Raw genomic sequence first — 14,388 nt, forward strand, 5'->3', positions numbered from 1 at the left:
AAAAAAAAAAAAAAAAAAAAATAACTTTATTTGATGTATTTGACTATCAGCGATTAGTTCTCATCCACACTGACTGACTGTAGATTTTTGAAAGTGGTAACAGATACATAGGTAACCAAAGTATAGAGCTTATTTGGTGAATCTTCATCCTCATTACTTTTTCTGGACAGCTGCACAGGGATTCGGTATGGGACATTCCTTATTCCTTTGGCCCAGACAGCTTTGTTGAGCCTAGTATCAATGCACACATCTGGAGTTCCCATCTCCTTCATGGCAAATTTCCGAATCTCTTTGAGTGCCCGAGGGGCACACTTCTTGAAGCCCACTCCACGGATGAGCTTGTGAATGTCGATGGTGTATTCTCGGGTCACCACCTCGTTGATGGCAGAACGGCCCCTTTCCTTCTCGCCACCCTTCCTTGCGGTAGCCATTCTGCCAGGTCCAAGTTGGAAAGGAAGAGCGTGAGGTATTGTGGAGTTTGCTTATTTTCTAACCTTATTTTTCAATAATATTCAAGTATCACTATCAGCTATTACTTTATCATGAAAAAGTTATACTGGAACAATTTTATTTTATTTTATTTTTAGAGTCGGGGTCTTGCTGTGTCACTGAGGGTGCAGTGCAGTGGCACCATCATTATTCACTGCAACTTCCAACTCTTAAGCTCAAGCGATCCTCCTGCCTCGGCCTCCCAGATAGCTAGGACTACAGGCACGCACCACTACACCTGGCTAGTTTTTTAGCATTTTTTTGTAGAAATGGAGTCTTGTTTTGTTGTCCAGGTTGGTTTCGGATTCCTGGCCTCAAGCAATCCTCCTACCTCAGTCTCTCAAAGTGCTGGGATTACAGGCATGAGCCACTGTGTCCAGCCACTGGCACAATTTTCAAAGCAAAACCTAAAACCTAAAAAATGTTATTATCCTAGAAAGAGAGACAATTCAAGACATTCTCTTTAGCATTCACAACCAAGATGAAGAAAACTAGTAAGTGAAAGCCACTGATGACCCACTGGGCTTACATTTCCTTAACTGTAAATATCTGTGCATGTAAGAGAAAGAGAAAACAGACCAACAACCTTTCTTGCTCTAAAATTTCAGAGTCCAAGATCACAAGTCTCAGAGTAACTCACTTAACAATAAAGGCTAACTACTGATAGCTTTAGAGTAACTTGTGCTAATACTATGCAAGGGTTAAATTTGACTTCTTATAATAAAGACCTATTTCGTATCCAGTTATGATTAAATGAAGAAAGGATGAGTTGTTAGAAGATGGACCACATACAACAGCCAGGAGTTGTCTTCCATTTCAATAATATTAAACTGCAACTGTATTCAGGCAAACTATGCATTAACTGCTCCTTATAGCCCACTGAAAGTGTCACTTTATAAAACCTACCTGAGAGATGAAATTATCTGAAAGATCAAATTGATGACTCCAAGTTTCTCTTCTATATAGCTTAACAGATTTTTCCACAGGAATTGCCAGTAACTATTAGAAAAGATAAACAACTTAAACAAAAGTTTACATTAAACTGAATTTGAAGATGGAAAAAGGCACAAAATTCATTCAGATAAATTTACAAGACATAAAAGCAAATTATTTTTTATTGTTTCTGTTTTTAAGAGACGGTGTCTCACTGTGTTGCCCAGGTTAATCTCCAACTCCTGGGTTCAAGGGATCTTCCTGGCTCAGCCTCCCAAGTAGCTGGGACTACAGGCATACACCACTGTGCCAGGCACAAACCTGTATTTTAACTGGCAACTAATGAAACTCAGAACATTACTTAAAACTTCAATAAGCAAAAAATAGGTGATAATTTGTCATGGAAAGAGAAAAAAATAAAGGTGATCACTCTATTGCTTGCACCAAAAAAATGGAGAACTTGTAATTACTAGTACTTTTAATAAGATTACTTTTCCCCCCACCAAAAAATGGAGAACTTGTAATTAATTACTAGTACTTTGAATACGATTACTTTTTTCCCCAACCAAAAAAATGGAGAACTTGTAATTACTAGTACTTTTAATAAGATAACTTTTCCCCCCACCAAAAAATGGAGAACTTGTAATTACTAATACTTTTAATACGATTACTTTTTTTCCCCTACCAAAAAATGGAGAACTTTTAATTACTAGTACTTTTAATATGATTACTTTTTTCCCCTCCAAGAGACAGTCTTGCTCTGTCACCCAGGCTGGAGTGCAGTGGTGTGATTATAATTCACTGAGCCTCAAACTCCTGGGGTCAAAGGATCCTCCTGCTTTAGCCTCCCAAATAGCGAGGACTACAGCCCAACTAATTTTTTTCCTGTTGTGTGTGTGTGTTTTTTTTTTTTTTGTAGAGATGGGGTCTCGCTGTGTTGCTCAAGCTGGTACTGAACTCTGGCCTCAAGTGATCCTCCTGCCTCAGCCTCCCAAAGTGTTGAGATTACAGCGTGAGACACCGTACCTGACCTTCAATACTACTTCTTAAGGAATCTAGGCCCTTCTAACTTAAAAATTCCTCCCATTTGTTGGAGGAAAATAAAGACAGAATCCTTCAAATATCTTGAAAAACAAGAAATATATCTTCTTATGCATTCTTCTAAAGAAACTGATTAGTAGAAAAAACTGTATTCGTTCCATGATTATCCAAAAAACAATTAGTAATATATAATAAAACCTTTATTTTAGGTAATTTTCAATTAGATTTTTTTGCAAGCAAAGAAAAAAAATACACACTACATTTCCTTGAGCTCAATTATCACTTAATCTAGAATGTACATTGTTAAAAGTTCACATGGGCTAGGTGTGGTAGCTCAGGCCTATAGTCTCAGCACTTTGGGAGGCTGAGATAGGCAGATCACTTGAGCTCAGGAGTTTGAGACCAGCCTGAGTAACATAATGAGACCCTGTCTCTACGAAAAATAAAAAAATTAGCCAGCCATTGTGGGTGCATGCCTCTAGTCCCAGCTACTCGGGTGGGGGACTGAGGTGGGAGGATGTAACTGAGTCCAGGAGGCAGAGGTTGCAGTGAATCATGATCATGCCACTGCATTCCAGCCTGGGCAATAGAGTGAGACCATGTCTCAAAAAAAGGAAAGAAAAAATAATTTTAAAAGCCAATTGTGTGTGTGTGTATATATCTACAAAAGAAAGAAAAACAAACTATATATTTTTATATATATATATATAGCCCAGGCTGGAGAGAAGTAGTGCCATCTCAGCTCACTGTAACCTCTGTCTCCCAGGTTCAAGCAATTCTCCTGCCTCAGCCTCCCGAGTAGCTGGGACTACAGGTGCGCACCACCAAGCCTGGCTAATTTTTGTATTTTCAGTAGAGGCAGGGTTTTGTCACGTTGGTCAGGCTGGTCTCAAACTCCTGACCTCAGGTGATGCACACACCTCAGTCTCCCAAAGTGCTGGGATTACAGGCGTGAGCCACTATGCCCGGCCACCAACTGTGTATTTTTTATGTACACAGTCTGCTCATGTCTTTGCTTATCTTTCTAATGGGTTTTTATTGATTTGTAAGAATACTTTGCATACTATGGAAATTAGCTGTGTTTTATTGTTTCAAACTTTCTTCCCCAGTTTGTCATTTGTACTGTGACTATAATATTTTGTATCATGCAAAATTATTTATTTTATATGATCTACTTTATTTTCTGAAAAATTTCAAAAGAATAGACAAGTTGAAATAATAATATAGTAAATACCTATATATAGACTCATCATGTGGAAGAAAGCTTCCAAGATGGTCCTCAAAGATTCCCACTTCCTGGTATTCATATCCTTGTGCCAATACGTTTGCTAAATCTCCTTTTCTCTACCTTTATATACACTAACTTTCCATATACATTTGGGTCTATTTATCTCTTTAACAGGTATGTGTCTATTCATAACTCAATAGCAAACTTTTAATTCTCATAACTTTGTTTTATTATCTGATTGAATTAGATTATTTGCAACACTTTTCTTTTTCAAAACTTTTCATTTTCCACATGGATTTTCTCATTTTTTTTTAGAAACCAATGTTTATTTTCTTTTTTGAGATAGAGTCTTGCTCTGTCACCTGGGCTAGAGTGCAGTATTGCAATCTCGTCTCACTGCAACCTCCGCCTCCCGAGTTCAAGCAGTTCTTATGCCTAAGACTCCCAAGTAGCTGGGATTACAGGTGTGTGCCACCATGCCCAGCTAATTTCTGTATTTTTAGTAGAGACAGGGTTTCGCCATGTTGCCCAGGCTGGTCTTGAACTTGTGACCTCAAATGATCCACCTGCCTCAGCCTCCCAAAGTGCTGGGATTACAGGCATGAGCCATCGAACCCGACCCAATGTTTATTTTCCATCAACCTTATTTCCATGTTGCTTCAGAGCCTGTGCAAGAACAGCTTAAGATCACTCAGTGGTTGTTCCTATGCATTCAGTGGTCTGAGCAGTGGGGAGCCACAAACCAGTCTTCTGTGGCAGGCTGAGCACACCAGTTTTCAGAAGGAAATTGCTAAATAAGCACAGAGGGCACCTGCACACCTTCAGACCAGTCTGCAACCTCAGGTTGAGGAGTACCAAACTCAGGAGTTGGAGCAGTCCATTCACCCTGAAATTCCTCCTGGGTCACAGCCTTTTTAGCAGCAGCCTGCTCTTCTTTTTCAATCTCTTTGGGAACTCTATAGAAGTAGAGATCAGGCATGACCTCCCACAGGAAATGGTGCCATGCATGCGAACTTCCTGGATCGGCATCCACCACATCAATCCCACTGAGTGAGCTCCCTTGCTGTTGCATGGAATGGTAGTGTCCACATAGCACAGAGGAAAATCTGTGTGACACAGAGCAATGGTAGGTAGGTTAACATAAGTTGCCTCTGTGAGAGGCTGGTATTCAGCCCTGGGATTAGTCATTATAAGAAGCTGTGGCTCCTAAAAGACTGCCTGGATCTGGTTAGTGAAAGTTCCAGGAGCAAAGCAGCCAGCAATTGGAGTGACTCCAGTGGCAGCAGCAAACTTTAGCATGGCCCTCTGGCCAGTATTCCTGCATGATATGAGACTGACATCGGCAGGGTTTTCAACAGCAACAATGGCACAAGCTCCCAGCAGAAGCTTCTCCCAGGTCCTCTTCAGATTTATGATGTAGATGCCGTCACTTTTCCCTTTATAGATGTACTGTTCCATCTGGAAGACAAAGCTGGTGCTACCTAAGTGGGTTCCTGCTGCAAGGAACTTAAGGACATCCTCCTCCTTCATTTGCAGGACATCGAGGGTTCTAGACATTGTGAAAGTTTCCCTTTAAATTATGATGGGAATCCAAAACAACATCATATGGACCCTTCTCTGGGTAGCGTGGAAAGCCCACATGGGCTTTAGAATCAGCTGAATTTGGTCCTCCCAGACATCTTATTGGTACTTTTATTTTATTTTGTTTTCTTTTTTTTTTTTCTAAGAGCCTTCAGATAAGATATTTTATTTTTGAGGCAGGGTTTTGCTCCATTGCCCAGGATGCAGTACAGTGACAAGATCATAGCCTACTGCAGCCTTAATCTCCTGGGCTCAAGTGATCCTCCTGCCTCAGTCTCCCAAGTAGATGGGACTACAGGAATATGCCACCACACCTGGCTAATCTTCATTTTTTTGTGGAGATGAGGTCTCACTATGTTGCCCAGGCTGGTGTCAAACTCCTGAGCTCAAGCGGTCCTCCCGCCTCAGCTTCCCCAAGTGCTGGGATTACAGGCATGAGCCACCACACATAGCCTGGTATTTTATATGTGAATGTTATCAAAACTATAGATTTAATTTAGAGAAAAACTGACGTCTTTATTTATATCAAAAATTCCTTTCTAAGAATATATATTTCTATTTATCCAAGTCTTCTTTTACTTCTCTTGGTAGCATGTTAAAATTTTCTTTATATAGATCTTTCACATTTCTTGTATATTTAACCTGTTACTATATCTTTTTCAATTTAACAGTAAATGCATTATTTTTCCTACGTACTTTCTAAATGGCTATTATTTGTATACAGGATAACAATCCTGTATTTGTATAACAGTCCTGTATACAAACAATTTTGCTTCCAGTTACCTTACTAAATTTTCTTATTATTAGTAATGATTTTCTTCCCCAGTTGATTTTCTTGGGATTTACTCATATACAAACATTTCATTTGCAAATAATGAACATTCTCTTTCTTCCTTTCAAATTTCTCACATCTTTCTGTTGTCTAACTGTATCAGTTAGTACCTCCAAAATGTTAGGTACTAACGGTGAGAGTGGACATAATAAAACTGTCTCCAGAGTTGTTCACATTCATTAAGCATGAATGTGAAGGAAAATATAAAATTCATTCATTCATGCAAAATTTATACTTTAAAATGAATCTTGATAAAGTTCAAATGTTTCTTAAAGCATTTCAATACTAATTATTTGGCTTGGTACTCTAAAATTTATAATCCTAATTTTAAAAGTGACAATTAAAAAAACTATTTTTACATTCAAAGTTGAAAAGGACTGAATAAAACAAAGGTTAAAAAATAAGAATCATGCTGGGCACGGTGGCTCACGCCTGTAATCCTAGCACTTTGGGAGGCCAAGGCGAGTGGACTGCCTGAGCTCAGGAGTTCGAGACCAGCCTGGGCAACACGATGAAACCTCCTCTCTACTAAAAATACAAAAAATTAGCCGGACATGGCAGCTTGCGCCTATAATCCCAGCTACTTGGGAGGCTGAGACAGGAGAACTGCTAGAACCTGGGAGGCAGAGGTTGCAGTGAACCGAGATTGCGCCACTGCACTCCAGCGTGGGCGATAGAGTGAGACTCCGTTTCTAATAAAAAATAAAATAAAATAAGAATCTCTTACCTTCCCACTTTTGGCTGCCAAGCAAGTCTGCAGATGGATTTTGCATTTATCACATCGTTGCATTTTTGTAGCAGTGGCCAACTAATAGCACATGTCTAATTGGTAAAAAAAGAAAATGTCTTTCCCTTTATGAAAATTCCCCCCCAAAATATATGCAGAACTGAATATATTTAAACGTTTCTTCAAATTAACATATATCTCAGAAAAATGCAACTTAATGTACCTTAATTATAATAATACCTGATATACCTAAACTGCTTTAAGTCCTTCAAAGATATGAAAAGTACAAATCTTAAATAACTAGAGTACTTTCTGTGCAGAATAAACAAACGATATACTTATTGAATCATACACACATACACAAAACCCCAATATGTGAAATTCTTAGAATGACTACAAAAAAAAAAAAATTCAAAGGTCTACTATAAAATGTTAAAGTGTCAAAAAGTCGTTTCTTTTAAATAGCTCAAGAATGAAGGGAAGGAACTGTGGATATTAAGGCATATTTGTGGAGGATATTTCTCTAGTCAATTACATTCATATTCTCCCTAGAAATGCCAAGCCATCTCTGATTGTCTTGGGAAGACTTAACCGTTTCCTCTGTCAATCTGGAGAACACCTCATTTCGTACCTCCTTTAAAACCTTTATTAGGCTGCATTTGAACAAATTGTACATGTGACTCTCCAAATCAAGTGTGACCCATAATTTTTTATCCCCAACTGTCTAACCCAAGGCCCAACGCATGGTCATGACGTTACAAATATAAAATAACTGAATTTATTCCCTTCATTTACAAAACTTAGAAAGTTAAATATAAGATTATCATTCCCCTTGTGATTAGGTACAAATGCAATTTACTTTGGCACTAGATTACTGTGGACTTTGATCACAAAAAGTATTTAATGGTAGCAAAGAAAACTCTAAAGAAAAGCAATTATTAATTTGGCCCAGTAATATGACATATAACAATTTATTACAGAAATGGGCAAAAAACTTTAAATTTAAATTACTGAGTTTACCTGATCTGAAATTTGCCACACTCTGACAGATCCATCACAACTAGCTGATGCCTGCAGGAATAAACAACACATTTCTCTATAGTCATAGCCATAATACCACACGGAAAGTGGTTCAATTAATTAAATCAAAAAGCCCTTTTATCAACTGGGTGAAATTTCCTGCTAACTCTCTTCCTGAATAAAACAAAGGTTGAAAAGTTCGAGTTAGCAGAAAATTGTTTAGATAGTAGGAAATATATTTTAAACATATTCAGGAAAACACAAAAGAGAAGGAAAAAAGAATTACCAGAAAGATGTCCTTAGGATCAAAGGAAAGACTTAAAACAGGGGCATCATGTCCTCGAAATGTTTTCTGTTGGCTGCTATCCATCACATCCACAATTTTGACCAGAAAATCACTAAGAACAAAAAGAGTAACGCAAATGAATAAATGCTAATACAAAGGCCTCTCCTAAAAGCTATGATCCAAATATTTCTTCTTCTTCTTTTTTTTTTGAGATGGAGTCTTGCTCTGTCACCCAGGCTGGAGTGCAGTGGTGCGATCTCAATTGCAACCTCTACTTCCCGGGTTCAAGCGATTCTCCTGCCTTAGCTTCCCAAGTAGCTGGGATTACAGGTGCACATTACCACGCCCAGCTAATTTTTGTATTTTAAATAGAGACGGGGTTTCACCATGTTGGTCAGGCTGGTCTTGAACTCCCTACCTCGTGATCTGCCCACCTCAGCCTCCCAAAGTGCTAGGATTACAGGCAGGAGCCACCACACCTGTCCAAGTATTTCAAAATCACAAGAGTAAATGCTGTAATTTCTTTATAGTAGTTTATAAAATTTGGTACCCAAATTTAATGACTTACCTTTTAGTTTTGCTCTATAAATATGCTGAAAACACAAGTCAAGATTTCCCATTATGCTAAAATACAAACACTTCCCACATGGCTTCTTTAGTTACATCTTAAACTTCTATTATTTGTTAATCTAATTATAGCTACAACCATTTTTAAAAGTACTATACCTTTCACTTCACCTCAGCAATTCAACCAATTATATTGTTTTCCTATGACAAAGAAGCATCAAGAGAAACTCCAAAATATTCTGACTATACAGTCCAAGTTCTAATTAAAATAATTTTTTTTTTTTTGAGATGGAGTTTCACTCTTGTCACCCAGGCTGGAGTGCAATGGCGTGATCTCAACTCACTGCAACCTCTGTCTCCCAGGTTCAAGCAATGCTCCTGCCTCAGTCTCCCGAGTAGTTAGGAGTACAGGTGCCCGCTACCACGCCCAGCTCATTTTTGTATTTTTAATAGAGAAGAGGTTTCACTGTGTTGGCCAGGCTGGTCTTGAACTCCTGACCTCAGGTGATCTGCCCGCCTTGGCCTCCCGAAGGGCTGGGATTACAGGCATGAGTCACCATGCAAGCCCTACAATAATTTTTTTAAATTTTGAATCAAGCTATGCTTTCAGTATTATCAAATAGGCCATCTGCAGAGCAGTACATTTCTTTTCTTTTTTTTTTGGGGTGGGGACAGTGTCTTATTCTGTCACCTAAGCTGGAGTGCAGTGGTACCATCTTGGCCCACTGCAACCTCTGCCTCCTGGGTTCAAGTGATTCTCCTGTCTCAGCTTCCTGAGTAGCTGGGATTACAGGCACCCGTCACCACACCCAGCTAATTTTTTGTATTAGTAGAGACAGGGTTTTGCCATGTTGGTCAGGCTGGTCTTGAACTCCTGAGCTCAGGTGATCTGCCCACCTTGGCCTCCCAAAGTGCTGGGATTACAGGCGTGAGCCACCACACCTGGCCAAAGCAACATGTTTCAATTCAAAAAGAAGCCCAAGTTTGTCCTCAAAAACCTTTACTAGATAAAAGAATATATGAGGAAACAACAAACAACAAAAAATTAAGTCACAGTCCTGAAAACATTACCCTGAAACAAATAAACAAGGCCTTTTGTTCTAACATTATTTCCTTTTCTGATGTCAAAGAGCCTTACCTAGATCCAGCAGCAATTTTAGCACCATCCCCATTGAAGACCACATGGTTTGCATTTGTAGTGAAGCGAGTCAATATACCATCTGGAACGCCTTCAGGAAATGTGTGGACTTGAATAGTATTATTAGAAACTGCAGTGACCAATTTTCCATTCTAAAAGAAAAATTAAGGTAAGAAACATTAGCAAAACAAATCCAAATGACCAGGAGTCTCTCCACAGATAAAATCCCGCAAAAAAAAAATCTTAAAATGTAGTTCATATCAACAGAAAATTATCACTAAATATACAACTTTGCTGGAATGTGCATTAGCAAGAAAATTTGCTAGCTTTAGAAAATTAATTCTACCTTCAGCAACCAATCCTTTAGCCTCTAATTTTCTTTTATTCTGGTAAGAAAATATTTAAATAGTACTTCTACGGATCCTAAGTGTTATAAAAATGAAGGAGACTCGAGAGAGCTTTTCAGAGAAAACAGAGCTAGTCTCAAAATGAGAAGGCATCAGAATGCATGGCCACAATAGTCACTGCCCTATGTTTCCACAACAAAATCATTACATGTCTTTTTAGAGTAAAGCCTAAATGCAGAATCCATGCCAGAGACTGGAGTGATATACCTACAAGGCAAGGAATGTTAAGAATTGTCAGACCACCAGAACCCAGAAGACAGGAATGGAACATATTCTCCCTCAGAGCCTTGGGAAGAGCCAATCATGACGACACCTTAATTTCAGACTTCCTGCCTTCTGAACTGTGAGATAATTTTCTGTTGTTTTAAGCCACCAAATTTGTGGCAATTTGTTACAGCAGCCTTAGTAAACTAATATATGTTCACTGATCAGAAAAAAAATGACAATATGAAAGTACTGGAGCTGGGTGTGGTGGTTTACACCTGTAATCCCAGCACTTTGGGAGGCTGAGGCAGGTGGATCATGTGAGGTCAGGAGTTTGAGACCAGTCTAGCCAACATGGTGAAACCCCGTCTGTACTAAAATTACAAAAAAATTAGCCAGGCATGGTGGTGGGCACCCAGCTGCGCCCACTTAATCGCAGTGAGCTGATACCACACCATTGTACTCCAGCCTAGGAAACAAGCGTGAAACTCCGTCTCAAAAAAAAAAAAGGTCGGTCGTGGTGGCTCATGCCTGTAATCCTGAGGCTGAGGCAGGTGGATCACAAGGTCAGGGGATTGAGACCATCCTGGGTAATACAGTGAAACCCCATCTCTACTAAAAATACAAAAAATTAGCGGGGCGTGGTGGCTGGCGCCTGTAGTCCCAGCCACTTGGGAGCCTGAGGCAGGAGAATGACGTGAACCTGGGAGGCGGAGCTTGCAGTGAGCCGAGATCTGCCACTGCACTTCAGCCTGGGCGACAGAGCGGAGACTCGTCTCAAAAAAAAAAAAAAAAAAAGTATCCTGAGCAGAGGGTGAGTTCCTTATTTTATGAAGTAATCTCCATTAACATTTTGGGGTTAAGTCTTCTTAATTTTGTTACATTCGTGTGTGTGTTTGTGTGTGTGTATATATGTATTTATTTATTTTAACAAACATAAGACTACACTATATTAACTTCTGAATCTCATTCTTTTTTGACTTACTGTAAACTTATTTTCAACTTATTATAAATATCTTTTCAGATGAAAATAGAGATACCCTATTTTTATAGTGGTTGCATAGTATTCCATTATATGGCTCTACCAAAATTTATAAAATAACTTCTCAATTGAAAGACCCTTCAATTGTTTGTAACGTTTGCTATTATTATGAATTGTGCTTTTACTAATATCCTTTTCCACATAAACTTGAAAATAGCCAAAAATGACTGTGTGCATTCTAATTTTAATATATGGTATCAATTTGCTCTAAAAAAAAAAAAGTTTCTCACTTATATATCCAGCCACTGTGTGTGATAATATTTACTTCTCAAAGCCCTCACTATTACTGGGATTAGCAATATTTTTCGTCCTTGCCAATTTTATGGGGGAAAAAATCCAATTTTAAGATTTGCACTTCTTTGCTTACTAGTTAAGATTTAGCTTATATTTAATGTATGTTGGTCATTTATGTTTTTTCTTCCGGGAATGTATTTTCCAATTATATATGATCATTTTAAACAGAATATCTAAACACCATCTTATCTACCTTAAATGCGCCTGGGTTTGGAAAAAATATGAATTCTGTGGAAAGATTTTTCTACCTAAACACAATATACTCAAATTAAAAGTCATCATGAATAAAAAGCTTAGGGGTTTACAGATACTTAATTGCCAAAGTCCTTCTGAATAAGTCTTCATTCTCCAAGTAGCCTACATCTCATTCCCATATTTGCCTTACACAAAACATGAGAAACATATATGAATATGTATCGGGAAAGTTAATAAAACATTCCCTTTTCTATAACAATTCCTTAAGTTATCTGAATCAGTAGGTGTTTTAGTCTGTTCTGTACTGCTATAAGAATACCACGGACTGGGTAATTTATAATGAACAGAAATTTATTGTCTCTTGATTCGACACTACAAGATTGAGGGGTTGGCATCTGGCAAGGGTCTTCTTATTGCATCATTCCATCTTGGAAGAGTAAAAAGAGGGCAAGAGGGAGAGCAAGAGGATCAAACTCACCCTTTTATGATGAACCCACTCCTGAGATAGTGGCATCAATCCAATCATGAGGCCAGAGCCCTCATGGTCTCAATACTTCTCAGTAGACCCCACCTCCCACCACTGTTATGTTGGGGATTAAGTTTCCAACACGTGCTTTTGGGGGAACACATTCAAACCACAGCACTGAGCTAAAAACACCACTGGGTTTTCCCTTAAAGGAAAAAAGGGAACATTTAAACCGTTCTTGAAAGTAGTATTTTCCTGCACTTATTTTAATTGGTTCACCATTCATGTCCATTAATCTCTTTTAATAAACCACTCAAGAGTTTACCTTTAAAATTTTGGGGTGGTTAGGTATGGTGGTATGCACCTACAGTCCTAGCTACCTGGGAGGCTCAACTGGGAGGATTGCTTGAGCCCAGGAGTTTGAGACCAGTCTGAACAACATGGCAAGATCCCATTTCAAAAAAAAAAATTGGTGGGGCAAGTTATGGCATTATCATGCATTTAAAAATATTATTTCATGAGATAAAAAAAGCAAAGGTATATCTATATTCAAAATATTTTGTCACATCCCTCAAAAAAAATTGGTAGGGCAAGTTATGGCATTATCATGCATTTAAAATATTATTTCATGAGATAAACAAGGTATGTCTATATTCAAAATATTTTTTCACTCAAGCATAAAATTACATGCCAGTATCATTTCATATCAATTGATATAACTGTTTTTACTACCTTCAAAGCACACGAATATGCCTTTTCTCCAACATTAATGAACTTAGGATCATCATCATCCAAGTCTTCCCAAATCCTCACATCACCATCACTTCCACAAGTCACAATAAAACTGTGAAGAAAAGACACAAATTAAAGTCATCGGGCATGGTGTCTCATGCCTATAACGCTAGCACTTTGGGAATACAAGGTGGGAGGATTGCCTGAGGCCAGGAGTTCGAGACTAGCCTCGAAAATACAGAGAGTCTCTATAATAAATTTAAAAATCAGCTACGCATGGTTATGTGTACCTGTAGTACCAGCTACTTGGGAGGCTGCAGTGGGAAGATCACTTGAGCCTGGGAGGTCAAGGCTGCAGTGAACCATGATGGCACCACTGCACTCCAGCCTGGGCAACAGAGCAAGACTCTCAAAAGAAAGAAAAAAAAGTCACCTAGTTTCATACATATTAGTTTTTTGGAATGCTACCTCTGTATTTACCACTTTTTCATAAAATGAAGACATTAGCCAGTATTTTTTCTCATACACATAAACCTTAAAAATAAAGTGCTAATTTTCTTCCATAAAATAAAATGAGTTTAATACTCTAGTTCTTCTTTGGCATAAGATTATAAAATTTTGAGGCAGAGTCTCATTCTTTTGCCTAGGCAGCAGCACGATTACAGCTCTCTACACCCTCCGCCTCCCCGGCTCAAGCGATCAACCCACCTCAGCTCCCCAAGTAGCTGGGACTACAGGCGCATGCCATCATGCCTGGTTAATTTGTTTATTCTTTGTAGAGACAGGGTCTCCCTACATTGCTGAGGCTGGTCTTGAGCTCCCAGGCTCAAGGGATCTGCCTGCCTTGACCTCTCGAAGTCAAGGGATTACCGACCTGAGTCACCATGCTTGGCCAGCTTAAAATCATTTATTTGTAAGAATGTAAGAAAAATGGGTATATAATCTCTGCAACAATAATGACCGTATCTTCCTTGCCCACCATTGTATCCCTAGCACCAAACAGTCTCTGACAGAAACCTTAATAAATGTTTGTTGAATTAATAAATGAATAGATGTGTGAGCTCAACCATCCAAACATGTTTCAAATAGCCATCTGTATCTACCTTATTTTAAACTTCTCATCTTTCAAATGCTTTTACTCATTTAGTATGTGCCCTATCTATATATATACAAAAAAGCAAATAAAACAAAATATAACTTATGTAA

At 38.5% G+C, this 14,388-nt stretch overlaps 1 protein-coding gene and 2 pseudogenes across 1 annotated transcript in view; all 3 read right to left on the reverse strand.

Annotated features, from left to right (window-relative positions):
• WDHD1 (WD repeat and HMG-box DNA binding protein 1) overlaps window positions 1–14,388 on the reverse strand; it is an 84,482-nt gene that overhangs the window by 55,959 nt on the left and 14,135 nt on the right. The window contains exons 3-10 of the mRNA XM_017873641.1: window positions 13,183–13,294; window positions 9,843–9,994; window positions 8,138–8,249; window positions 7,852–7,902; window positions 6,832–6,926; window positions 5,030–5,240; window positions 4,503–4,754; window positions 1,396–1,488 (exon numbers count right to left, since the gene is read on the reverse strand). Coding sequence (XP_017729130.1) covers window positions 1,396–1,488; window positions 4,503–4,754; window positions 5,030–5,240; window positions 6,832–6,926; window positions 7,852–7,902; window positions 8,138–8,249; window positions 9,843–9,994; window positions 13,183–13,294 — 1,078 coding nt within the window. The remainder of the gene's footprint in view (window positions 1–1,395; window positions 1,489–4,502; window positions 4,755–5,029; window positions 5,241–6,831; window positions 6,927–7,851; window positions 7,903–8,137; window positions 8,250–9,842; window positions 9,995–13,182; window positions 13,295–14,388) is intronic.
• Window positions 54–455, reverse strand: LOC108530664 (60S ribosomal protein L31 pseudogene; annotated as a pseudogene).
• LOC108530662 (40S ribosomal protein SA pseudogene) lies at window positions 4,379–5,248 on the reverse strand (annotated as a pseudogene).

Source organism: Rhinopithecus bieti, unplaced genomic scaffold (assembly GCF_001698545.2).
Source record: "Rhinopithecus bieti isolate Rb0 unplaced genomic scaffold, ASM169854v2 scaffold_7985, whole genome shotgun sequence".
Taxonomy (NCBI): domain Eukaryota; kingdom Metazoa; phylum Chordata; class Mammalia; order Primates; family Cercopithecidae; genus Rhinopithecus; species Rhinopithecus bieti.